The sequence below is a fragment of the Anastrepha ludens genome, chromosome 6 (genome assembly GCF_028408465.1).
Source record: "Anastrepha ludens isolate Willacy chromosome 6, idAnaLude1.1, whole genome shotgun sequence".
Classification (NCBI taxonomy): Eukaryota; Metazoa; Arthropoda; class Insecta; order Diptera; family Tephritidae; genus Anastrepha; species Anastrepha ludens.
The window spans coordinates 79,665,041-79,691,120 of record NC_071502.1 but is presented as its reverse complement, the minus strand read 5'-3'; the positions used below and the strand labels follow the sequence as shown (position 1 = coordinate 79,691,120).

The window sequence follows — 26,080 nt, the reverse complement described above, 5'->3', positions numbered from 1 at the left end:
CCCGATATACTCATAATGTGTCCGGCATGTGAAAGCACCCCGCATGATACTAACCACCTATTCACATGTTCTCTCAAACCCATTCACTTAACACCCTCTTCCTCTGAACCCAACCTGTCGAAACAGCACGCTTCCTGGATCTACTGTTAGATGAGCCAGTGAACGCTACAAAAGCAGCCTATCCTCCTTATTTTTCAATTTTAGGTGTTATTTTCTGATCCAACAACACAACACTACATTTTGTTGGGTTCCCGGCCACTGTGGAGCGGAGGGAAATGAAAAAGCGGATGAGCGAATGTGCAAGGAAAGGCTATGAGCTTGACTTTCGGCGAGTGGTAAGGGACTTAAGCATTCCTGTAAACGAATTATACACTGCGATTCATCTGGCAGTAGAATGGGAGTACGTCACAATTATTTAGTTCTGCAGAAATTGTCGGAAATTTAGTCGAAATGCCCTTTACTTCAAAGAAGCCGTGCCAAATATCTTGGCGATTATTTCTTTGCAGACTTGGGAAATTTGCAAAATGTCTCACTGGCGAGACTAGTTAACTTCTTAAAAAGATCTAAGCGGTTCAAGCAATTTAGTTAGGAGAAAGGAAATATCGTAATGGGCCTGAACCTGGGCAACCCAACCTATCCTATTAATTGAGTGTTACATTCCCATGGCAGCCGGTTCTACGTTACCGGAATGACTCGGGTTTTTATTCCCGACCAAGGGCTGCCGCCCCAGTATACTAGCCCTGTCTAGTGTACCGTATTTTACCCTAAATCTATCGTCACAGGAGCAACTCATTGCAGCCAGTTTGCTCCAAATACTTCTCTTCCGGGCTGGCGTCGAACCCAACCCCGGACCTGAAGTATTCTACTGCTGCATTTGCCACAAACGGCTCCACCCGAACTCCACCTCGGTTAGGTGTAACCAGTGCAACGGGTGGTGCCATCTTAAGACCTGCTCAGGCCTTAAGAGTCACAGGGAGTGGTCCACAAGGTATATGGCACATCACACTGCCGCCACTAACAACACCTCAACGGTCAGGAGCTCCCAAGAGCAACACGACTCCCTCTCCAACCCACAACCCTCCTGCTCCTACCCCAGTGCGGGGACAAACCAGCAGCTCTTGGTCCCCCGCACAGTCTGCTCCGTGTGCCAGACCGTAGTACCTCGGAACCTGACAACTATCCAATACAATTCTTGCAGTGGCTGGTGTCACTTTCGGAGGTGCTCCGGCCTGCACACCACCCGTGAGTGGACACGCGACTACGTTGCCCCCTGCTGCAGAGCTCTGCACCCGCAACCGCCCCCCGTGGCGCGGCCATCTGACAACATCAGGCCATTCCCCATTTTGCGGAACGCACAACAGGACCAACGCAGACAACATCACGCATCCCTCACCCCCCGAATTACGACGACACTCCCGCGAAGCTTTAAGCTTCTGCAACTGAACTGCAACGGACTCACGAGCAAGATTGACGAGATAGTCGACTTCATGAGACGGTTCGGAATCAAGATAGCTGCGGTCCAGGAGACAAAACTGCACGCTAGCTCCCCCCTGATTACCAGGGACGGCTACAATGTGCACCGAAAGGACCGCGAGCGAGACAACGGTGGTGGCCTAGCGTTCATAGTACACCATTCAGTGCAGTATCGTCTTATTGATGAAGGCATCGACCGCAGGGACAGGACCTTAGAACGTCAAGGTATAGCTGTCCGGTCAGGCGATGCCGAGCTCGAAATTCACAATATTTACATACCCCCTGTCACCTGCTGCCCGGCAGGATATCTCCCCGATATTGGTGCGCTCATCAGGGGAGAAAACCGATTGGTAGTAAGTGACTTTAACGCGCATCACGATCTTTGGCATTCAAGCCTGCCAAATGATCGTAGGGGACAGCTATTGGCAGAGCAGATAGACGATTCGACGTTCAGCATTGTAAACGACGACGCCCCCACTAGGGTAGTGGGCAATTGTAGCAGCTCGCCTGATATAACAATTGCTAGCGCTGGACTGATAAATAGCATAACCTGGCGACCTATGCTATCGCTTGCATCAGACCACTTGCCCATTATCATCTCGATCGAGAGACCCGCCGATTTTGTTTCCGCGGATCACCGGTCATACATCAACTTCAACAAAGCTGATTGGACCAGATTCGCGGAATTTACTGAGAACATCTTCGCAGCCCTACCCACTCCCACCGATGTGCGCGCAGGCGAACGCGCATTCCGCAAGGCGATTACAGCCGCCGCGGCTCTCTTCATACCTGCTGGACGGATCCGGGAATTACGTCCCAATTTCCCAGCCGAAGCAGCCGTTATGGCAAACGAGCGTGACCGCCTACGCCAGGCCGATCCCGGGGATCCTCGTATAAAGGATCTCAATTTGGAGATCCGGCAACTGGTCACCCAACATAAGCGGACCAAATGGGTAGAGCATCTGAAGTCCTGTAACTTCACCTCTGGTGTGAGCAAGCTCTGGTCCACCGTAAGGGCCCTGTCGAACCCGACGAAGCACAACGACAAGGTGGATATCCCCTTCAACGGTCGTACTTCGTCGGACCCGAAGAGATGCGCGAGCTATTTTAGCCGGCAATTTATTTTGCATCCTCCGGTCGACAGATCCAAACGTTGTGCCACCAGACGGCTGCACAAACTGCCCTACAACAGTGCACCGCTTACTTTCACCAGCGACGAGGTTCAGGGGGCTATCAAACACATGAAACCATCAAAAGCCATTGGCCCCGACGGACTAAACATGCTGATGCTGAAAAAGCTGGGTCCATTGGGAGTAGAATATCTCACAAAGGTCTTCAACCTGTCCATGGCCACTCTCATTATTCCTGATAAGTGGAAATTAGGGAGAGTGGTCCCACTGCTGAAGCCTGGGAAACCCGCCAACCAAGGGGAGTCTTATCGTCCGATAACTCTCCTTTCCCCAGTAGTGAAGACACTTGAAGCCCTTCTACTCCCACTCCTCACACAACACCTGACTCCAGCCCCACATCAGCACGTATTCCGTAGAGTGCACAGTACCACCACGGCACTCACCGTCATAAACACCCAGGTTAACCGCGGACTAAACCAAAACCGTCCCTGCGAGAGGACTGTCCTAGTAGCGTTGGACCTACAAAAGGCTTTCGACACAGTCAGCCACGCCACGCTACTAGATGACATTTTACAGTCGACACTCCCGCCAGGGCTGAAGAGGTGCACCGCGAACTACCTGAGTGGTCGTCACTCGTCGGTAGTATTTCGAGACCAAACCTCAAAACAGAGAAAAATAAAGCAAGGAGTACCGCAGGGTGGTGTCCTTTCACCCTTGCTTTTCAATTTCTATATTTCGAAACTCCCCCAGCCACCAGAGGGAGTCTCACTGGTCTCATATGCCGACGACTGCACGATAATGGCGTCGGGCAATGACATTGATGGCCTATGCTCAAAAGTAAACGACTATCTCGCCCGCCTTTCTCGCTTCTTCACTGCGAGAAACTTAAAACTTTCTCCCACTAAATCCACGGCGACCCTTTTTACCACCTGGACAAAGGAGGTCAAGCTGCCACTTCAGGTACACGTCGACGACACCCCAATACCGACGATAAACAACCCCAGAATTTTGGGAGTCACCTTTGACAGCTTGCTCTCCTTCTCGGCGCACACAACCGCTATTGCAACGAGAGTACAGAATCGCAACAAGGTCCTCAAGTCGCTTGCCGGCAGCACTTGGGGCAAAGACAAAGAAATGTTGCTGTCGACTTTCAAAGCAATAGGCCGACCGGTTCTGAACTATGCCGCGCCTGTCTGGTCGCCTGGAACCAGTGATACGCAGTGGACGAAGCTTCAGACCTGCCAGAATACTGCCATCAGGACCGCGACAGGATGTCTCCTGATGTCCCCTATCCAACACTTACACGACGAGGCGCACATGCTCCCGGTTAAGGAGCATAACAAAATGCTCGGCAAGCAGTTTCTGCTTGGGTGTCACCGTAGGCCTCACCCATGCAGACACCTGCTCGAGCCTGAGCCACCTCCCAGGCACATCAGGAGACACTTCCTCAATTACGTGGACGAGATCCAGGACAAAACGGACAGACCACTCCAGGATCAGACAGTATACAGACAGGCAATTAACGACATTCATCGGGAGACCCTTACCACCTTCATGAACTCCCGACCCCCGAATGCCGTTATCGGAGTCCAACCACCACCTATCGCAGACGAAGAGCTCCAGCTTCCTCGAGAGTCCCGCGTAATCTTGGCACAATTACGTTCTGGATATTGTAGCAGGTTAAACTCCTACCTATCCAGAATCGACCCCGACATACTAAACATATGTCCAGCATGTGAAGGTACCCCGCACGACACTAACCACCTCTTCACATGCCCCATCAAACCCACTCATCGAACACCTCTCTCCCTCTGGACCCAACCCGTCGAAACTGCCAGTTTCCTGGGCCTACCGTTAGATGAGCTAGACGAAGACGACCGGTAATTACACTACACTGACAGGGCGAAGATACTGCTACAACAACAACAACATTAATTGAGTGTTTGTATGGAAAATTGAGCTCAATCAAAAGTTTAATTTGCTAAACTTCTTAATAGCGCAATAAGGGTGCCCCTCTTCGCCGCCTAATGACGAAAACCTGGAGGTACAAAATACTGTGGAAGCCAAATTATCAATTCTTACTTTCTTCCAATGTTTTGAATTCAGGAACGAAATGTTACAAAAATTCTCCAAATGTTAACAAATTTGGCAAACCTAGCACAAAAAATATAAAATAATAAAAAAAATTTAAATTATATTTTTTTCTCAAAATAGACCCCGCGAATATACCAAATTTCATAATAATCGGCCCAGACACACACGACCAAAATGTATTCAATTCTAATGAATGCTATGTGCGGTACAAAATATACGTGCGGCAAATAGCAAAAACACACTCACTTAACCGACGCACCGCACACATACGCGTTATCGGATTTCAACCAAACTTCACAGAAACCTTTGCCAAAGAAACCCCAACAATGTGTGAAACTTTCATTGTTTTCCTTACACGCGTTGCTGAGATTACCCCGGACAAATGCACACTTTTTTTCGGCTTAATTTATATATATATAGATTATTGTTATTTTGCAAGTTTTCTTGTGCGAATCGAATAAATATTATAATATAATATGTGATTGTTATTTGCCTGCTGTTGCCTGTAAACAAACAAAATGTCATGAAGTCATCAGAAAAATAACCCTGAGCCTTCAACCAGGCGGGGATAATAGAAATAAATGTAATTATTTTGCCGCCATAAAAATAATCTACGGCAAGAAATCCGTCCCCACTGCAATTCAGAGCTATTTCATGCTATTAATTTTATTTTATTTTTTCCCGCTGTCCGTTCTGTTCAGGTGCTAAGATTTCCATTTTGTTGATTTTTAATGTTGTTGTTGTTGTAGCAGCATAAACATTCCCCATACTTACATACGGGGAATGCTGTTGAATTTTGATTTTTAATCTTTTTTAATTGTTAACATTTCTTACATTTTGGGATGTTTTTATAAAATATATAATTTTTTTTTTTAATAAAACATTAAACATTTTTTAATAATACAAGTGTATTTTCCCATTGAGAATCCAATGTCAATTTTTAAAGCGTTAGCGGCACAGGTAAATAAAAAAAAATAAAAATAAAACATATTTGGCTACATTTTTTCGCTCTAGAACAAATTTTGGAGGTATCATCAAAATATTGTAACTCAGGGAGTTTAGACTACATAACTACATACATACATTTCATAACGTTATAAATCTACAAGCCTGAGTCCATAGTATTCAATTTCTTTACCAGCTTCAACATCTTCGATAAACAACATGGATCAATGTTACAATTTTAACAATAACCCATTGTTGATAAGCTGTTTATAGAGGTATACAGACAAATATATATTTATACTTATTATAACTACTAACAATTCTAATAGCACAGCTTTACACGCGTTCGCAACACAACGTTCGCCAGGTTTTGAACCTGTGAACAACTTGTAGAGCAGAATAGAGACGAAACATTTACACTCTCTACCACTGTGATCGCTCGAACGGTGCGAAACAAAATTGTTAAACAATCAGCTCATTCAAAATTTTGCTAAGGTATGTTGATGCAACAGCAAAGGCATTTGTTGTGAAGAGCAAAACAAAAAGGAATATCAATAAATAAATACATATTTATGTATTGGCCTTGTGCGAACAGGTATGCATACGCATATGTTGTAAAAACAAAAAGTTCACCAAAACAAGAGAGAATAATGTAGAAGCAGAGAAATGAAGAAGTTTGGCAATAAAAAACCTAATTACAAACAATTTATGTACTTACGAACATAAATAATCATAACAAAAGTACACATTTGTACGATTTACATACATACACCTGTGTTCAAAGTAAAAGCAACGCAAAGTATTGGAAAGTTTTATCCCTTTATTAAAGTTTAGTTTATATAGAGCAAAGCCATATAACTTAAGGTTCCAACTTTGTACAAAATTTCAAAAAATTCTACAATATTTCATGAAAATTTCAAACTATTTAATCAGAATTTTTAAAGAAATTACAAGTATGCAGATTTATAGTCCATTCGATTTTAATGCAAATTTGAATTGGCTCAAAAATCGAGTTGATTTTTGGCAATTTTTTTTGCTGAAGGTCTTGTGCTCTGAAAGTATTCGATATAATGCCCGGATGTAATATAGTAGCAGAGGAAGAGTAAAGCCTCCACTGCGTTGGAAGGACCAAGTGGAGAAGCACTTGACTTCAAGAGGCATTTCTAAATGACGTCGGTTTGCACGGAAAGAAACGTCTGGCGCACTTTGTTGAACCCGGCCAAACCCGTTTAGGGGCTAAGGTCCGGAGTGCTTGATACAATAAACGCATTGGCATCGAAGGCATTAACCATTTGGGTACATTTGACATACGTCATGCACTTGTTTGTCCTAGGAAGGGGTGACGTGTATAAGACGTAATTTGAGTTTAGACAATATTTAAAATACACAGTTCTGTTCATTTCATCTTATCATATGTCACAAATATTTTAGAAATAAATGCATTCTTACGTAAGATGTATGTACTGCTTTTATTTGCTACTCCAAGCACCAAGCAACCAAAAATTAAATCGGTTCCACATACAAATATTATCTCAAATAAATCCATATCCAAAGGGTTCAGTGAAATGAGTAAATTATGCATAATAAAGTTCGTAAAATTGTTATTTACAATAATAACTGCATATACTAAATTTATACTTATTTAAATTCGGCTTCAAAATTTTTGAAATAATATTTTTTACATATGAGGATTGTCGACACACGCGAAAAGATGAAAGTTGGAGCATTCGTTATGTGGAAACAAATGCTTAACACCGTCAACAAAAACAATTATCAAAAATCAACGCCAATTTTGAGACACTTTAAATTAGCCCAATACTATAACAAAATTTAATGCATATCCAGAATTTTTCTATAAATTTCATGAATTTTTTTTTTTATTTTGAGCTTGAAAGTTTAAGTTACATGATTTTTGTTGTAATATGAACTACATATATTTTTTATAAAAAAAACTAAAACATTAAGCTTGGAACTTTGAGTTAGGTATATAGTTTTTGTTACAGTATGACCTATATTTTTATAAAAAACAAATATAAAAAATTAAATACACCACAAAAATAAAAAAATATAAATAAATTGTTATAACTTTGCAATATGTCGCGCTGCTGTTATTGTGAACAAAGGAGTACATACTACATACTTGTATGTCACCAAACGAAAATTGTAAACTAAAATTAAAATGTTCATTCACCTTTTTTAAACGCACAGGTGATGTTTTGCACTACTTGTTGACCTTTTGATTTTGAGATTAACGCTGTTTTTATTGTTTTAAAATTTTACTCACTACTATAACTAACGCTATTTGGTACAACTTGCACGGAAACCCGATCAAAAGAGCTTTAAATAGTTTCTTTCTTATCGTCCGCTGATAAAACATCTGTCGAATGCAGAAGCTCACGAGTGATTAGAAATCACAATAGTTTGGTTTCAATTTTGCTTGCTCTCTCACATCACTTTGCTGTTTGACCATTCGTAAACACAATGATGTCATAGTTTCTCAAGTAAAAATAGTCCAATGTACATTTATATGTAAATGCCAATAATAGTATAGTACGTTTTCCTCTCTTATACATATTTATATCTGTATTACATAGGTAGGTAAGACATGTAGGTATGTAAGTACGCATATTCGCTATACGTTTATGTTTATATGTTTCTGGACCACCTATCCACCCCACCAGTGTTGCCATTTTCGTAAATTTGAATTTAGGTTTGATAGCACAGTTGATTATCCCGCAACGTGATAGATTTTCGATTGGTTAGTTAATTCTTTTTGATGAGACCAAAGAGTTTTTATTACGACCACATAGACACTATAATGCTTAAAACATGCCATGCATATGGACTCAATAATTACAGCAATATTGTAATTCCGATGGCCTGTTGCTGATACTCAGCTGATTAGATGACACAATATTGCCGAAATGGAAATGAATATGGAAATATGGACCTATAACTTCATTTGAACTTAGTTTTGCGCTAAAATGAATAAATACGCAATCTTAAACTTCAAAGTGCATACATAGAGTCATAAATAATGCCTAGATCTCATTGAGTTGTTGTAGAGTTGGAAATGTTGTAACGAATCACGAATATTTATATATGGGGAGGCGCTTACACCCTTTCTGGATGTTTTGCCGAGCTCCTCCTCCTATTTGTGGTGTGCGTCTTGATGTCGTTTCACAAATGGATGGATCTACAGTTTTCAACCGACTCCGAACGGCAAATATTTTACGATCATTTTCATGGCACAAATACACTCGGAGGTTCGCCATTTCCTGAAGAGGGGCGACCGCTATTAGAATAAACTTTTTCTTCAGTTTGGTTTTTTCACGAAGATTCAAACCTATTACATTCTCCGGATTCCGAATGGTACGCACCTAACAACATTCGGCTACGGAGGCCGTCAACAATGCATTAGGAATTTTCGCAAAGCATTTTTTTGAATACAAAGAAAGATGATTTTTCGTACACCAAAGATACAAATCATTTTGAAGTTTATGAAATAATAGATTTTTCAATCAATAAATCAAAAAATAAGTGTAAGAAGAAAAAACTATCTACATCGTTTAAGAACAGACCAAAAAGTAAAGCAAGAAAAGAGTAGAAAAGTTCCCATCAACGCTGACGGTCTTTACACAGCTATAAACGCAGCTGACCATCATTTTTATATTTTCATATGTGTCCAAAATTATGTAAAAAAATTTCAATCATAAAGTAGTTTTACTTTTTAATTTCTTTTACAAGTTCGCCTGTCCAGCTGACGTATTTTCCCCCCTCTACGGCACAGCTGACTATTTTTTTTTTATTCTACTAAATGTCAACAATACACACAAAAAATTTCAGCCGGTATTAAATGAGTTGTTAAAAATTTTTTTCGCGTTTCGCAGTATCCCACGCACGTACCCACCGCTACTGGACCAGCTGACGGTTGGTTTCGTCATCCATTGAATGACGTCTGCCTTCAGTATTAAAATCAGTCGGCATGAAATGATGAGGTCGAAGTGATCCCTGGCTCCCGGACTAATTTGCTAGTTGAAATAGAATTAGACGCTTTATCAAAACCTTGAAAAAAATCTGTATACTTATATGTACAGTTAACCTGAAAACCATGCGAAGAAGTATTCATTAAAGCCAGCTAAGTTAGAAACTGCAGAGCCGACGGTAACAAATCCATGTTGGTCTGGAGATATCAACCATTAAGTTGCAAACTTTTAAACAAAGGGCTAATGCAGGTAACTTTACAATCAGCGAAAAATGGGCGAAAGAATTTCTATTCCTAATTAAAAATGCAGAAAACCCGTCTATATTGATTTTCAGTAATGATTTAAGCTTGGTGATCCTATAAGAGGCATCACCAGATGACAAAGTCAAAGAGATAAAATTGACAGGCGAGTTTATTGGAGAATCGAAATCGAACATATAACGAACACGGTCAGCAGAAAATTTTGAAAAAAAGATTAACAACATTAGTACGATTTCGAGCAAACTTTTATCGAGAAATACTGCTGAAGTTATACTAAAATAAAAATTTTGACCTTCAACAAAGCCCCAACTTTCAAATTTGCTTTAATATTTATATAAAGAAATTTATCCGAACAGTTAAACTCCTTTAAATATTTCTGATTTTCTGCAAAGAAAATTTGTTTCCCACATTTCTCACATCTTTTTTTTAAATTTATTTTTTAAAATTTTGTTTTTTAATTAATGGTTTTTAGTTCGCTATTGTAATATGACAGTATATTAAAAATTATCTATTCTACGCAACTGTTAAAAGCACGATACATTCTGAACATCAGAAGAGGAGAATAATTTCTACCATTGCAGCTTAAGATTTTGGCAATTTAATATTAAAAAGTCATAAGCTTTGTAATAAAATGAAATTTCGTCATTTAAAGTAGAAGACGAAAAGTTATAAAATTTGACATTAACAATTAAAGAAACGTGATTCATAAGTAGTCGAAATTGATGAAAAGTACAATATATTATCACTCACAAAAATAAGATCCAGAATTCTATCCAATTTATAAGCGTATTTATTACCTTGTTTAGATTAAGGATTATCAATGAGAATTTTAGTAAGATTCATTGGCGTGACAGCAAAACTTGAGATGCTTCTGACTAACGTACATCATATCAGTTAAAATAACCTAAAAGACATAAATGATTGTCTTCTGTCCTATGAACTACAGAAATGACATCATCAGCATGCGCTTGGTACATATTATCACTACTATTGAGCGAAACATAAGAAACTACCAGTGGTCGAATCTCCGAATTTAGATTATTTAGGCGAGGATGAACGGGATCGAACTGGCGTAGATGATCCCGGACTCGCGACCAAGATTTCCGAGATAGCCGATTTTATGAACCGGCACGGAATATTGAAAGCTGTGGTCTCAGAAACAAAACTGAACAGTACCTCCTCGCTGGTAATCACCGCAATTATCGCGAGCGATACACTGGTTGTGGTTTAACGTTTATAGTGCACCATACTGGGCAATATCGTCCTATCGAAGGCATCAACCGCAGGGACAACACCATTGAATGTAAAAGTCTAGCTGTTCGGTCAGGCGATGTTGAGCTCGAAATATTAAATGTCTATATACCCCTGGCACCTGCTGCCCGGCAGGAATACCACGCCGCAGGAATATTGTTTTTAAATATATAGATATAAGTACTTATATATACATATTTTTGGGGTTGTAAGCCACCTACCCTGTCATTCTAATGAAATTTCTAACAAAAAAGATTGCACGTATATATGTTTCTATATTGCTTTGGTTTTATTCGCATTCATTTTGTTTCTTTTGCTTCTGACAGCACACTATTTCAGCCCTGCTTTTCAGCTATTGTTAATTCGGCTGGCGCCTTAGGAGTTTTGTGGCCTTTAAAATCTTCATTTATTGTTCATACAAATAAAAATAGTGGTGCTAATTTTAATAAAAAAAAGCACTAATCCAACATTTCCTGTGAGCTTCATTTAAAAATTCCCAATATATTTCACAAAAAAGAGGATGTCGCAAGCACTTATTCCATTGAAGCACACAAAACCTATGCAGCACAAAAAGTATAACAAATACTTTTAAATAAAGGATAAAGTGAAACAATACTGTACCCAACCTAAGATCTTAAATGGAGTGTGAATATTTACTTACCTCCCTATGAAGGTCCGTTTAAGTATACAATTATTCTTCGAAGATTTCACAAACTCTAAGTTAAACAGATTTGCGTTATCTTGCAATCGACGATTGAAAAGCTATTTAACTCGAGAAAAATTTCATTATCTACGTATTACTCAGGATATAATACATCCACACACATCCACTCATATACTGTTTTATTAAGAACAATTTTTTTTTATTTCAGTAACTAGATGTTGTCTTGTTTTCAACTTTCTTTAAGACTTAAATTTTACTAACGCAATAATTTTAATGTATTTTCTATTTATTTTCATAATTAAATCCCGAATTCTCCAATTGCAACAGAAAGCAAAATATACGATGTCTTCTGCGTATATATGAACAGAAGTAGCAGAAGTAATAAAGTAACAAACAAAACAAAGTTAACCAGCCGGGGTTATTTTTATTCAAAAGCAGTGTTACCACAAGTAATATTTTTTGCATCGAAATTCATGCAACATGTCAGATTCAAAAAACGTAAGTGCGTAAAAGACGTAACTGCACATATTTAGTTGAATGACATTCAACTTTCACCTACAAATATGCCAAGCCACAAAGCAATCACACTTACGCGCACTATTTAATTATAGAATATTTACGTTATACTACATTGCGCTACTATTTGATTTTCCGCGAAATATTAAAAAAATCACTTCCGACTAGCACCCGCACAACACATAAACTGGAGTGAGTGCAGAGTCAAAAGGTATGGGGAACTCTTGAAATTTTTCTGTTTAGAGAGAATATTAGATTTTACGATAGTTTCAGTGAAATGTTGCTTTATATATATTTGAGTTCTTTTGTTCACATGAAAACATCAATATTAGCAGCACAAGCTTGTGGCATGTTCCCGCGAAAGGTGAATTTCCGTTACTGGAACTAGCTGGACTGTCCGCCCAAGGACTGTCACTTCAGTAGCATTCCCCTAACATTTGTGAATAATATTTCTGCTTTACAACAACAATCACAAAGTTGGTGCTAAAATGATGTCAAGAAATGATAAGACGATACATCTATGTAATAAAATTCAGTTAATAATTTAATCGGAGCAAGTTGCTAGATAAATAAAATCGTGACATCTCTTCAAAGACAATGAAGAAGGGCCCCTGGCGTGGTCCTTATGCCCTCAGTTAAGGAGAATAAGAAGGTACCTCAGTACGAATAAAATTACATACAGTATATGGCTTTCACAAATCATGCATCCATCCACTTTCTTCGCAGTTCTGTATTTTTCCGTAAACTAAAATGGTAAGTAAATAATATGTACCGTTCCGCTACGAATTTCAAAAACGTTAATAATAAAAACAAAATACATCAGAAAATATTGACCTTTGACCTTCAATATATTCTCCAATTTAAGTTTTGTTTGTGTATTCTCAGAACAAGACGTCGCAACGAAGACGCATTCTAGAGCATAGGCTGTGTGAATTCTTTTCGTTTTTCGCCAACACAATCTCAGTTTTTTCGTAAATAAACCGCTATCATTACCTCTGGTATATCCAATCGTGATAAAATACAAGATACGCCTTCCGAATTCGCTATGCCCACAGAGCCCATGAATAATCGAACAAAATGAAGGAAATTACTTGAAAGAGTAGGCGAAAGCAATGGAAACAACCAAACCCTCTCCCTCCGGACCCTAGCCGTCGAAACAGCGTGTTTCCTGGGCCTACCTTTATATGAGCTAGACAAAGACGACCGGTGCTATGCCCTACACTGGCGGGGCTACTATTACTGTTAACAAACAAACAAACTAAACACAAGAAATTATACGCACACGTGCACACGGTGTCTTCCGCATAAAAACTTCATTTGGAAGCATTATATTAATGTGTGCTTCCACTTCCACAATTTAAAACGAGGAACTTAATTTTCATTAGTTTGTTTAGTTTAAATATCGCAAACTACAATATCACCAAGCCATCCACTTAATTTTCATAAGCATGTATTTTCTCCTCCTTTTGTTTGTTTTGTATTGGTAAGTGACCTGACGTCAGACTTGTTAAAATCACGAAATCGCTTTAGGTATGTTAGCCAAATTCGCTGAGAGGTGATATTGGCCACACCTGCTGAATTTTTTTCATCATGTCTAGAAGCGTGCACAGAGAACGTCTAATGTACGTTTTCTGGCGTCCGTGTATTGTAAGTAGGTATAAGAGGGGATTCTGCTGTTTCCGTGGCGCCGCAATCTTATGGCGGATTCTTATAGAACTCGACAAAAGAAAACGAAATGAAAGAGTAAAATTTTTTGATATCTCGCTTAGTTTTCGAGGTATTGAATAAAAAAAAGGCTGGAAAAATGGACGGAAAGGAGTTCTACCCAAAAACACTGAGGATTGCGTAGCCGGAGTTGGACTGATGAGGGTTATTTTTTTGAAGCGCGGCCGAATGCGGCCCACGCGAAAAGGAGTTCTACGCAAAAATACTGTGGATTGCGTAGCCGGAGTTGGACTGATGAGGGTTATTTTTTTGAAGCGCGGCCGAATGCGGCCCACGCGAAAAGGAGTTCTACGCAAAAATACTGTAGATTGCGTAGCCGGAGTTGGACTGATGAGGGTTAGTTTTTTGCAGCGCGGCCGAAGGCCCCCGCCCCCGGAGGCGCGGCCGCCCACCACCATCAGGCCGCAACAACCACAGTGGATTGCGCAGCAGGTCCAACGTAGACAACCCCACGCGTCCCTCACCCCCCGGATTACACTGACCTCACCGAGAAGCTTCAAGCTTCTCCAGTTTAACTGCAACGGACTTACGAGTAAGGTCGACGAGATAGTCGACTTTATGAGCCGGCACAGTATTAAAATAGCTGCGGTCCAGAAAACAAAGTTGCACGCTAGGTCATCTCTGATCACCAGGGATGGCTATAACGTGCACAGACACGATCGCGAGCGAGACAATGGTGGTGGCCTAGCGTTCATAGTTCACCACACAGTGCAGTATCGTCTCATCGATGAAGGAATCGACCGCAGGGACAGCACCTTAGAATGTCAAGGCATAGCTGTCCGGTCAGGCGATTCCGAGCTCGAAATATTTAACGTATATATACCCCCTGTCACCTGCTGCCCGGCAGGATATCACCCTGATATAGGTGCGCTCATCAGAGGTGAAAACCGATTGGTTGTAGGTGACTTTAATGCGCATCACGATCTTTGGCATTCAAGCCTGCCAAATGATCGTAGGGGACAGCAATTGGCAGAACAGATAGACGACTCGACATTCAGCACTGTGAACGACGACGCCCCCACCAGGGTAGTGGGCAATTGTAGCAGCTCGCCTGACCTAACAATAGCTAGCGCGGGTCTGATAAATAGCATAACGTGGCGACTTATGCTATCGCTTGCATCAGACCACTTGCCCATTATCGTCTCGATTGAGAGACCTGCCGACTTCGTTTCCGCGAATCACCGGTCCTATTTTAACTTTAAAAAAGCTAATTGGGCCGGCTTCACGGAATTCACCGAGGACACCTTCGCCGCTCTTCCCATCCCCACTGATGTGCGCGTGGGCGAACGCGCATTCCGCAAGGTGCTCACAGCTGCTGCGGCTCGCTTCATCCCAGCTGGATGTTATAAGGACATCCGTCCTCATTTCCCAGCAGAAGCAGCCAGTTTAGCAAACGAGCGTGACCACCTACGCCAGGCCGATCCCGGGGATCCCCGCATAAGGGATCTCAATTTGGAGATCCGGCAACTGGTAAATCAACATAAGCGGACTAAATGGGTTGAGCACCTGAAGACTTGTAACCTCACCTCCGGAGTGAGTAAGCTCTGGTCCACCGTTAGGTCCCTGTCGAACCCGACGAAACACAACGACAAGGTGGCTATCACCTTCAACGGTTGTACTTCGTCGGACCCGAAGAGATGCGCGAGCTATTTTAGCCGGCTGTTTACACTGCATCCTCCGGGCGACAGAACCAAACGTCGTGTTACCAGAAGGCTGCACAAACTGACGAACAACAGTGCGCCACTTACTTTCTCCGGTGATGAGGTTCAGGGGGCCATCAACAAGTCGAAATTATCGAAAGCCATTGGCCCTGACGGACTAAACGCGCTGATGCTGAAGCATCTGGGACCCCTGGGAGTAGGATACCTCACAAGGGTCTTCAATTTGTCTCTGGCCACTCTCATCATCCCTGACAAGTGGAAAGCAGGGAGAGTGGTCCCACTATTGAAACCTGGGAAACCCGCCAACCAAGGGGAGTCTTATCGGCCGATAACTCTCCTTTCCCCAGTAGTGAAGACACTTGAAGCCCTCCTACTCCCACTCTACATGACACACCTGGCCCCAGCCCCACATCAGCACGTATTCCGACGAGTGCACAGCACCACCACGGCACTCACCGCCATAAACGCCCAGATAAATCGCGGGCTTAACCAAAACCGCCCCTGCGAGAGGACTGTCCTAGTAGCGTTGGACCTAAAGAAGGCTTTCGATACAGTCAGCCATTCCACGCTACTAGATGATATTTATCAGTCGACACTCCCGCCAGGGCTGAAGAGGTGGTCCGCGAACTACCTGAGCGGTCGGCACTCGTCAGTGATTTTTCGAGATCAAATGTCAAAGCAGAGGAAGATTAAGCAAGGCGTACCGCAGGGTGGTGTCCTTTCACCCTTGCTTTTTAACTTCTACATCTCGAAGCTCCCGCAACCACCAGCGAGAGTTTCCCTGATCTCATACGCTGACGATTGCACGATAATGGCGTCGGGCAATGACATCGATGGCCTGTGTTCCAAAGTGAACAACTACCTCACCGACCTTTCTCGCTTTTTCACTGCGAGGAATCTCCAACTTTCCCCCACCAAGTCCACGGCGACCCTTTTCACCACCTGGACAAAGGAGGTCAAGCTGTCCTTTAAGGTAAAAGTCGACGACACACCAATTCCGACTGTGAATAACCCCAAAATTTTGGGTGTAGCCTTTGACAGCTTGCTCTCCTTCTCTGCGCATACAACCGCAATTGCCACTAAAGTCCAAAATCGCAACAAGGTCCTCAAATCGCTGGCCGGCAGCACTTGGGGCAAAGACAAAGAACTGTTGCTTTCGACATTTAAGGCAATTGGCCGGCCGGTTCTAAACTATGCTGCGCCTGTCTGGTCGCCTGGTACTAGTGATTCGCAGTGGACAAAGCTTCAGACATGTCAAAATACCGCCATTCGGACAGCGACCGGGTGCCTCCTGATGTCACCCATACAACATCTACACAACGAGGCACAAATGCTCCCAGTTGCGGAGCACAACAAATTGCTCAGCAAGCAGTTCCTGCTGGGGTGTTACCGCAGGTTTCACCCCTGCAGACACCTGCTTGAGCCTGAGCCGCCTCCCAGGCACGTCAGGAGACACCTCCTCGACTACGCTGACGAACTCCAGGACAAAACTGACCGAAACCTACTGGACCGGACAGTATTTAGACAGTCAATAAACGACATTCACCGGGAGACCGTTACCACCTTCATGAACTCCCGTCCTGTGAATGCCGTAATCGGAGCCCAACCACCACCTATTGCAGATGAAGAGCTCCAGCTTCCCCGTGAGACTCGTGTAACATTGGCACAATTACGTTCTGGATATTGTAGCAGGTTAAACTCCTACTTATCCAGAATTGATCCCGACATACCAAACACATGTCCGGCATGTGAAGGTACCCCGCACGACACTAACCACCTCTTCACATGCCCCCTCAATCAGACTCATCTAACCCCCGTCTCCCTCTGGACCCAACCTGTCGAAACAGCATGTTTCCTGGGCCTACCCCTAGATGAGCTAGACGAAGACGACCGATGATATACCTACACTGACAGGGCTAACTATGCTGTTAAAACAACAACAACAACAGCGGCCCACGCGAAAAGAAGTAAAAAATTTTACTTTTATATTTTGTCTTATCTCGCCGAATTCTATCGAAACTGAAGAACAAATTATTATTATTTTTTATTTAATATCTCAAAACTAAGCGAGATATCAAAAAATTTTACTCTTTCATTTCGTTTTCTTTTGCCGAGTTCTATAATAATCCGCCATTAAATGGCGGCGCCACGGAAACAGCAGTATTGCCGTATAAGAGAATAAGAGACATAAAAACGCTTATTTTTAAATTTAAATTATTTATTTTACACTAGACAATATCGAAATCAGTATATTAACCATGGGTCACTAAACATTCGTCTTGAGATTGAATAATTCATTCTCAATAGTGAATCACATCTATAGCATGCAGGTGTGAATGTCGTCTATCGTGTGAATGTCTTTTAAACAAAGATTTCATTTCTTTAATATACTATAAAACACTCAAATAAACAGTCAAGTAAATCAAAGTTGTATTGGCACATCTAAGGCTTAAATAGTTCTTGTAAGATTAAATAATTTGTTTCATAACGCTTCTGATAATTTCTGTTCTGCTTCAGCCAATCCGATTTGAGTTCTCTCCATTTATTCAAATGTATCCCTAGTAGATCATCTTTGCTAGTATTTAACTCTAATCCATCTTTACCCAAAATTTCAGCGTCTATTTCCTCTGTGCTCGGTATTTTGCGATTCAATATAGGTATTTTTGGAAAATTAGTGGGTTGTGATGCCGGCATGGCCCTCACTTCTCGAATTTCACTACTTTTTAACTTTTCGAGCATTTCAGACGCATTATTATCCCGTTCAACTGGTGATGGTGATCTTTTGTCACGATAGCTACGAATATTTGGGTTTCGTGGTTGGTTGGACATCCAGGCGCGACAAATAGGATATAAAGCGGTTTGTTCCGTATACTTTGAGAGATCAAGACTACGATCGAACAACTTCATAACGAAACTCTCTGCTTGTATTTTTTGAGTCAGTTGAGTAGATGTTCCAACATTTTCCTCGCCTATACCACCAGAAGTTTGCTCCTCGCGCTTTCGACGTTTCGTTGGAGTTAAGTATTTTCCTGGTGACAAACTGCTATTGCGAGAGCTACGCGGTGATAACATTTCCCTTTGCAAATTGTTTAGGTTCTTTGGCGGTCGTCCACGATGTGGCAAATCTTCTTCAGTGGCGTCTCCATCATCATCAGAACCTCCCAATGCATCGTTTAATACATTTCTGAAACGTCCCCGTGCTAGTTGGATATCATTTTGGCCCTTCCTACGCTGTGTCGGAGTTCTCATATTACTAAAGTTCAGTCGTTTCGAATATCCCCTAATTTTTAAATCAAGAAGCAATATGTGTTTAAAAGTTTCGAATTTTTTAGATGAACAACCTTGTTTCGACAAATTTGACAAATGCGCACAGAGTTGAACTCGATTTATGTATTATATATTACTGTGTATTTACACTCTTAAACTTTGTCTTTCTATTTGCTCAAACCAAAGCGAATTCATTTCATTTCATTTCATTTATTGCCCAAAATCATTTTAACAAGGTGGCATCAATGTGCAATCACTGAATGTTCACATATATAAAAATTCTCCTTTTGTTTGTTTTGTTCGCAATTTTTGTATTGTCAACGAACTTGACGTTAGACTTGTCAAAATCATGAAAAATAAAGAAACTGTTTTGGGAAGGCGTCATCATCAGTACTCATGCCACTTTGATAAGTGCCATGGCTCATTTTTTGTTGTTTTGTTTGTTTATATTTTCATGGAAATGTTGACATTCAAAACTCCAATTTACAGAAACAAAGTACATTTAAATGTAGTTGCTGCTCTAGTGCCACCACATTTTGTAGATTCGCAATTATTCAAACGCAAGGCGAATTGAACATCTAAGGTGGCGCCATTAAAAAACAGTTACTTTATTTTTCGCGACTTTGACAAGTCTAAAATTATTGTACATGTTTGTGAAAATTAAGTGAATTGCTTGGTAATATTAAGATTTGTGAGATTTAAACTAATCAATCCAATGAAAACGAAATGCCGTGTGTTAAAATGTGGAAGCACAAATTAATATAAAGCCGCTAAATTCAGTTTGTTTGCGTTTTTAAGCGGAAGACACCGTGACAAGAAAGTATGTATAACTTCTTGTGTTTGGTGGTTTCCATTGCTTTCGCCTACCCTTCTTCTTCACAAACAAGTCATTCCCCTTCCTCTGGCTTGTTTACTCATGGGGTCTTTCGACACAGCGAATTCGGAAGGCGCAATTGTGTATTTTATCATTCTTGGTTCAAACGTACATTTCGCCAAAATCTTTTTTATTGACAGCTATGACATAGGCTGTGAACAATTTGATAGGCTATTTAATTTTTAAAAAGTTATCGTAGCGTAAACAACTGAAAGTTAAATGCAACGAAAAATTACTCTCTCTCTCTCTCTTAGCTTCACATTTCTTGGTCGCCCTCTCTTTCTTCCCCCAATTGAACGCAAAGTAAGCATACCTTTTTGGATTCTTTCGTTAGGCATTCTTATGATGTGGGCAATCCATCCAATCCGCTGCGCTTTAATAAAACGTATTACATTTTCACCACCAATAAGGTTTCCAATTTCAGTGTTATAACGGATGCGATACGTGCCATTTTCAAGCCGAATGGGACCGTAGAACGAAAAATTACTATCACCTTAAAATAAAAAGAGGTTGTCTGTAAAGTCGGTTTACTGACGATAGTTTACCGTGACAACGTCATAAGAAAATACTGATGTAATGGTTGCAATTTTCAAAACAAAATTTTAATTTTATTTGTTTGATAGATATTTTGTATGGATATAGAGAAGGAGGTAAATGGAATCGCAATGGAATAGATCAAGTTACATTTACACAAACGTGAAAAAAGACGAAACATTTATCAAAGTCATAAAAGATATGTTCAATTTCGATTGTGCATCAGACGTTAATAAGTCAACAACACTAAGAGGCACCATCATCGATTTGACTTTTTCAATTCATTTCCTACTTTTCCTATCATCGTCCTATTCTCAACAGAGAAATGGTTCATTACCATGCACACAGGAAGAAGGCATATGCAAATACAAATATGTGAATTTATGTATATATGTACATATGCGCATATACATACATATATTATATATGCTCACTCAAGTAGGAGAGAGCCAGATGTCGAACGTTGCCGAACGCGGGGACCGATTGTGCCTCTTTGTCGTTCGTTCCGCGCTATCGCTTGCAGTTCAAGCAAGGTAACGACGCATGTTTTGGTGCGTGCAGCCGGCTCCATCGAATTATAAGACGTTATCACGTCAAAATTTTATGAAATTTCAGGGCAGTATATTGGAAATTTTCATTCTTATGCATATACCATATATCCTTATTTGCTATATTCTGGATAAATTCTGATTTATTTCTTTATTCTATTCTGAAACCGGAATGAATAGATGAATGCAGATTTCATGTTGCCCTACATATGGATGGCACTAGTTTTTTGCCACTTTCGAAACTCAGACTATCCTTATATACTTTGGGATATGAAAAACTCTTTTAAAACAGAAATTCACTTTGAGGTTTTCTATTGCCTGCTGAAGCAATTTCTATCACTTGAAACTTTTGGTTAATGCTACAAATGACAAATATAATATTACATTTTTTTGTTCATCATAAAACTTGAATCTAGCCTGCCACTGAACCGAAAGTTGTGTCCAGATGAGCCAAATTAAAGCACCTTTAAAATGTAAATCTATGGATTCAAAATTATTTTATTGAACATATTTAAAGAAAATTGGAACATTTTAAGTATAATATTTTATACTAGTAATTAAGCTGACATCTTTTGCACAAGAGATAAAAATCTGATCTTTAACCGATTAATTTTCCCACACACACACAAAATTCCGATTGTACTTGATCTTAATAATTTTTAATAATTATTCTGAAGGACGAAAAAACTTATCAAATGTACCTTGGTTAGTTTTAAAAATAGAAATTGATCACTATTTACATTTTTTATATTCTGCGTTGAAATATAAGTTTGATTTTTCGATCTTCTGGCAGCATGTTTGTATTTGTTTTTAATTATTACACACTTTAAATTCCTCAGTGAAACGCTCTTAACTCTAACACAGTTAGATATTTTAAAAGGGGATTAGAAAACTAGTGGTTATATCACTTATTCCTTTCCAACAAGATTCGAACAGCACACTTCTCTTATTTTTTAAATTCTGGAAAAGGATGTAAAAAAATTCAAATAGAACGATTAAAACAAATGTACATATATGTTATTTAAAAAAAATGAACAATTATTAAAACAAAAAGAGATAAATACAACCGACATGCTTATATTTGTATAAAATTACAAAAAATATAAAATTAAATCTTATTTTATAACATACCTTATTTACCTTTGAGATAAATTAAATTATTTCACGCGGCGCGCTTAGGAAATGAACCGAGTTCGAAACCTGATGTGTTATCTCGCCCAGTGTCTCTTTATGCACACCACCAAACAATATCAGTTCACCATGTCCCGCAACCATTGTGGATAGTATTAATCGTTCCGGAGCTCCAGCTATAACACCATAGTTTTTATACTCCACCCACTGGAGATAAGGATCGTCTTTATCCATTGCCGCCGAGAGATCACATACAAATAAGGAAAGAACATTTCGCTTAATTCGTTTTGGAGAAGGCTCTTTTATTGCCTTGGGTTCTCCTATCATTGCGTTACGACGCGAGTTTCTTAAAGCATTCATCTTTTCTTCCATCCGACGTATACGCTCATTATGGTCTTTTGAAACGCTGCGAGGCTTACTTTGAACGTTAAATGCCGCCATTCTAAAAGGATCCTGGAAATATGATAAATAATATATCCTGAAATATATATTTTTAAATACAATACTAGAATAGGTACGAGCATAATTTTATAATTTACTCATAATTTCTACTAGCTGAATATAGCGATTGAATCTAGATAATTTTTTAAATACTAATACGTTATTGTGTATTATACACAATAGGTATAGTTGTTTCCGTACTCACTTCATATAATTCATCGAAACGTTTGGGCAATAAAGGTTCGTTATCTCTACAACGTAGTGCTAAGTTTCGTTGCAAACGATTCGCCGCTTCTATGTCATTAGAATGATTACCACTCACAGTTGCTGAAACTCCTCCATTATTAGGCGCAGGGGAGTCGTTATCGTTCCGTGGGGAGGGGATTCCATTAGTGCGGAATACGGATGCACTTGATGACGATAAAAGTGTTGATGTGGCCGCTGATGAATTAGAAGAGGAGGGTGCCACGGAGTTTGAACAAGTTGGACGGTTTTGATTACGCTCCTCGACAGCCAGTGAATTTTGAGCGGATATATTGACATGCAAATCACTAAGCCGGCCACGTCGCGGTTGAATATTATTATTATTGCTATTGTTATCATTATTATTAAAAATATTATTAGCCTGCTGCTGTTGATTCTGTTGTAGAATAGCACGCCGATTGGCGAAATATTGCTCATCAGGACCAACTAATCGTGCATTATCAAGTCTATGTTGTAGGTTTAGTCTTTGTCCAGGAGGTGGATTTGGTGCAATTGCAGCCATTTGCAGTCCGCCTCCTAAAAGTCGTTGTCGATCGAAAGGATTGTTTCGATTATTTTGTTGTTGCACAGCACCATAACGAGGTGCTGGCATTTCGGCGGCCACATCACCTCCTTGTGCTCCACCTGGTCGTCTAAATCCACCCACATGCACTCGCATCTGCTTCATCATCTGGAAATCTTGTGGCATATTAGGAGTGGGTCCTAGCACAACCAATTTTGAGCCGATCTTACAGGCAGGATTGCACCACATGTGAGTAGCACCAAATTTTTTGTTACGTATCGGTATAGCACGCCATAACCAAGCCTCTTGCGACATGTCTAATAGCCAAGCGTCTGAGTATACACTATTTGGACCGCCACAACCTCCAACAATCAACAGGTGATACTCATCTAAAACCAACTGAAACTGACCATAGCGTGGTGGAGGTTTTGTGTTGCCCATAAATCGCGGTTGCCACCATTTTAACTCGTTCAGATCTAAGCACCATGTTTCATTAGAATTACTGTTCAAACCCTCTGCAATTTGGTAGCCACCAAAGATAACCATACGATCGCCATGCACACTGGCCGAGTGACCAGCCATAGGCGGTGGGCTTGGTAAAGTTATACGTAGTGTCCAACGGTTGCTATTTAAATCGTAGAAATGAAGTTCGTCAAACAGGCACCAAGGTTGGTAGGGTGGATGCAATGATGGGTAGCGCCATCCGCCAAACAACACCAATTGTTCGCCCCAATAAACTATCGATGCACTCCCCTTCGGTGAAGGATATGATCCCATAGATAGCGGACGTTCCCAAATCATTTCGGACAAATCGAAGCGCCACAAATCATTAAATGTTGTATCCGAAGATGACCCGCCACCAAAAACATACATCGAATTCCCATGCCTCACTGCAGAATGTGAGAAGCGGCCAGCTATGATTGGGGGCGTGGCAGGAGGTGCTGTTAAATTTTTTGTTGTATTTTTACATGCCGCTACTTTCGCAGCCGTTTGCTGCGAAAAAACCTCCCATCTTAATCGGTAATCCAGCAGACCTTTATGCAGGTTTAATTTAGAGCGACGTATAAGATCTTTCAAATAGAATTTGTATATGAGTTTGGTTTTTATTTTGTGTATTTTATACTTACTGTTAACAACTGCATTCCAACGCTTACAAACCAAGCTACAACATTCCAAATCTCTGTAGGGTGGTAGATAAGTGAGTATGAACTCTAATATCTCATCGGGCAGAGCGTCTAAATATACTGGCCGCTTATCGGCTCGAGTGGTTGCCAAATTCGACATTGAATCATTATCCTTGTGCACTACATTATCGATAATGAAAGTGTCCTTGCTACAAAAATCTTTCTCCTTTTTTGTTGCTGGAATTTGGGATTCATTTGAAGCCAAAATTTCGTTGCGAACACCTTCCATTACCCGGTTTACTCTGGCGAAACTTTGATTCGCCCAGTGTTAATTTTTATATTATTTCGTACCCCCTGAAGGTAGGTACCTTTTTGGGAGCAAAACGCGTTTTCACAAATTTTTTTAGCCACTTATGCAGTTCATACAGATTTTTTCAATTTAATATTTTTTCTGTACTTCTTTTGTTATTGCTTCGCCGTCAGCAAATACTGAGAGCGTACGTTCTTTAGCTAATGAGGCTTATTGGAATGCCAGCTGCTAAAGATATGTCACAACTATTTTACCAACACTAGGTCTGTTCAATAACAGTACATGAAAGCAAAACCAGTAACAATTTGCAAGTTTTACGGACAGCCGTTGGTAGGAAAAATAACAAAAATTCCTTTTTTTTTATTTGCGCTACCTCGTAACAAATAAATACACATAAATTAAGCAAATAAAATTAATAATAACGAGCTTAGCATCACATCTTGTTTTGTCCACAATAATTTGTTCCATTTCACATCGCTGTCGGATGAAAAACATTCCATTAGCAATTGTGTTGTTGCGGCTATCACAGCTTTCTTTATATTTTCCATGCATAGACGGCAGCATGTAATAATAAATTAACAATCGAAGGTTGAACAGTATTATTACAATCTGTTTACCGGCTTAAGTAAATATAATTTGTATTGTGAAAACTCATAGCTTAGTGTAATCATACAAAGTATGCCAACCAGTTTGAGGCACACAAATTTGAAGCGTCCTTATTTTCATATTTGGTTTTAATTCATTATAGGTCCTTGTTCAATAATAAAAGGTTTGCTCAATCAGCAGCTTTATCGTTCCTTTTTGACAAATCAGCTCCCTTAGCAAGAATCCAATTTTTTAGCAATACTCAGAAAGCTGGTACTGTGCTTTTCTAACCCTTCTCTGGACACTTCATCCACCCATATCCAGGTAGGATCATTGGAAATAATTTCCAATCCCAACTTTCTTATATTGAATGCATATTATAGATCGCGTGTATACTATCCTGTTATGCTCCCTGTTGTAATGCTTTGCCAAACATGAATTCTTTCAAAACCACCACATCATAAGAAATGAAGCTTTTTAAATTCTCCATTAATGTATTGATCTCGGATTGCCTCAATTTTTCTATCATGGCTTGACTTAAGCGGTATGTCAGGATGTATTCCATACGAGTTCTGGACAGCTCGTTGCAGATCATTTTGAAAATGAAATTTTTTTTCTATAAACTTTACTTTTCCTCCACTTTTACTCAACATTTCTAGAGCTAGTGCCTTACTAAAGGAGCCGATTTGTCAAGAGGGAACGAGAAAGTTGCTTACTAAGCAAACTTTTTATTATGCAATCATGGGTCTAGATGCTGAATTTCTAAAATTTTTTTTATATACATATGTAATTATA

At 40.2% G+C, this 26,080-nt stretch overlaps 3 protein-coding genes across 7 annotated transcripts in view; all 3 read right to left on the bottom strand.

Moving 5' to 3' along the window:
- Nucleotides 1–13,333, bottom strand: part of LOC128865938 (protein germ cell-less) — a 35,089-nt gene extending 21,756 nt beyond the window's left edge. For 2 of the 4 annotated variants that reach the window (XM_054106372.1, XM_054106370.1), the window contains exon 1: nucleotides 11,801–12,203. The gene's annotated coding sequence lies outside the window, so the exon portion shown is untranslated. Of the gene's footprint in view, nucleotides 1–7,833; nucleotides 8,019–11,800; nucleotides 12,204–13,312 lie in introns of those variants that run through there. The other 2 variants (XM_054106374.1, XM_054106373.1) reach the window with 2 other exon arrangements.
- A 4,778-nt stretch (nucleotides 13,334–18,111) lies between these two features.
- On the bottom strand, nucleotides 18,112–19,092 carry LOC128866049 (protein lin-37 homolog). The gene has a single exon (XM_054106524.1). The coding sequence runs from the start codon at nucleotides 18,952–18,954 to the stop codon at nucleotides 18,148–18,150; it is 807 nt and encodes a 268-aa protein (XP_053962499.1). The 5' UTR covers nucleotides 18,955–19,092; the 3' UTR covers nucleotides 18,112–18,147.
- A 2,316-nt stretch (nucleotides 19,093–21,408) lies between these two features.
- LOC128865959 (uncharacterized) lies at nucleotides 21,409–24,949 on the bottom strand. 2 transcript variants are annotated; one of them, XM_054106405.1, is made up of 4 exons: nucleotides 24,394–24,949; nucleotides 22,706–24,336; nucleotides 22,060–22,512; nucleotides 21,409–21,888 (listed from the first exon to the last, which is right to left on the bottom strand). In XM_054106405.1, the coding sequence occupies exons 1-3, from the start codon at nucleotides 24,677–24,679 to the stop codon at nucleotides 22,081–22,083; spliced, it is 2,349 nt and encodes a 782-aa protein (XP_053962380.1). In that variant the 5' UTR covers nucleotides 24,680–24,949; the 3' UTR covers nucleotides 21,409–21,888; nucleotides 22,060–22,080. The 2 variants fall into 2 exon arrangements, with proteins under 2 accessions (XP_053962380.1, XP_053962381.1); XM_054106406.1 differs by having other exon boundaries at nucleotides 22,069–22,512.
- Nucleotides 24,950–26,080: the final 1,131 nt, after the last annotated feature.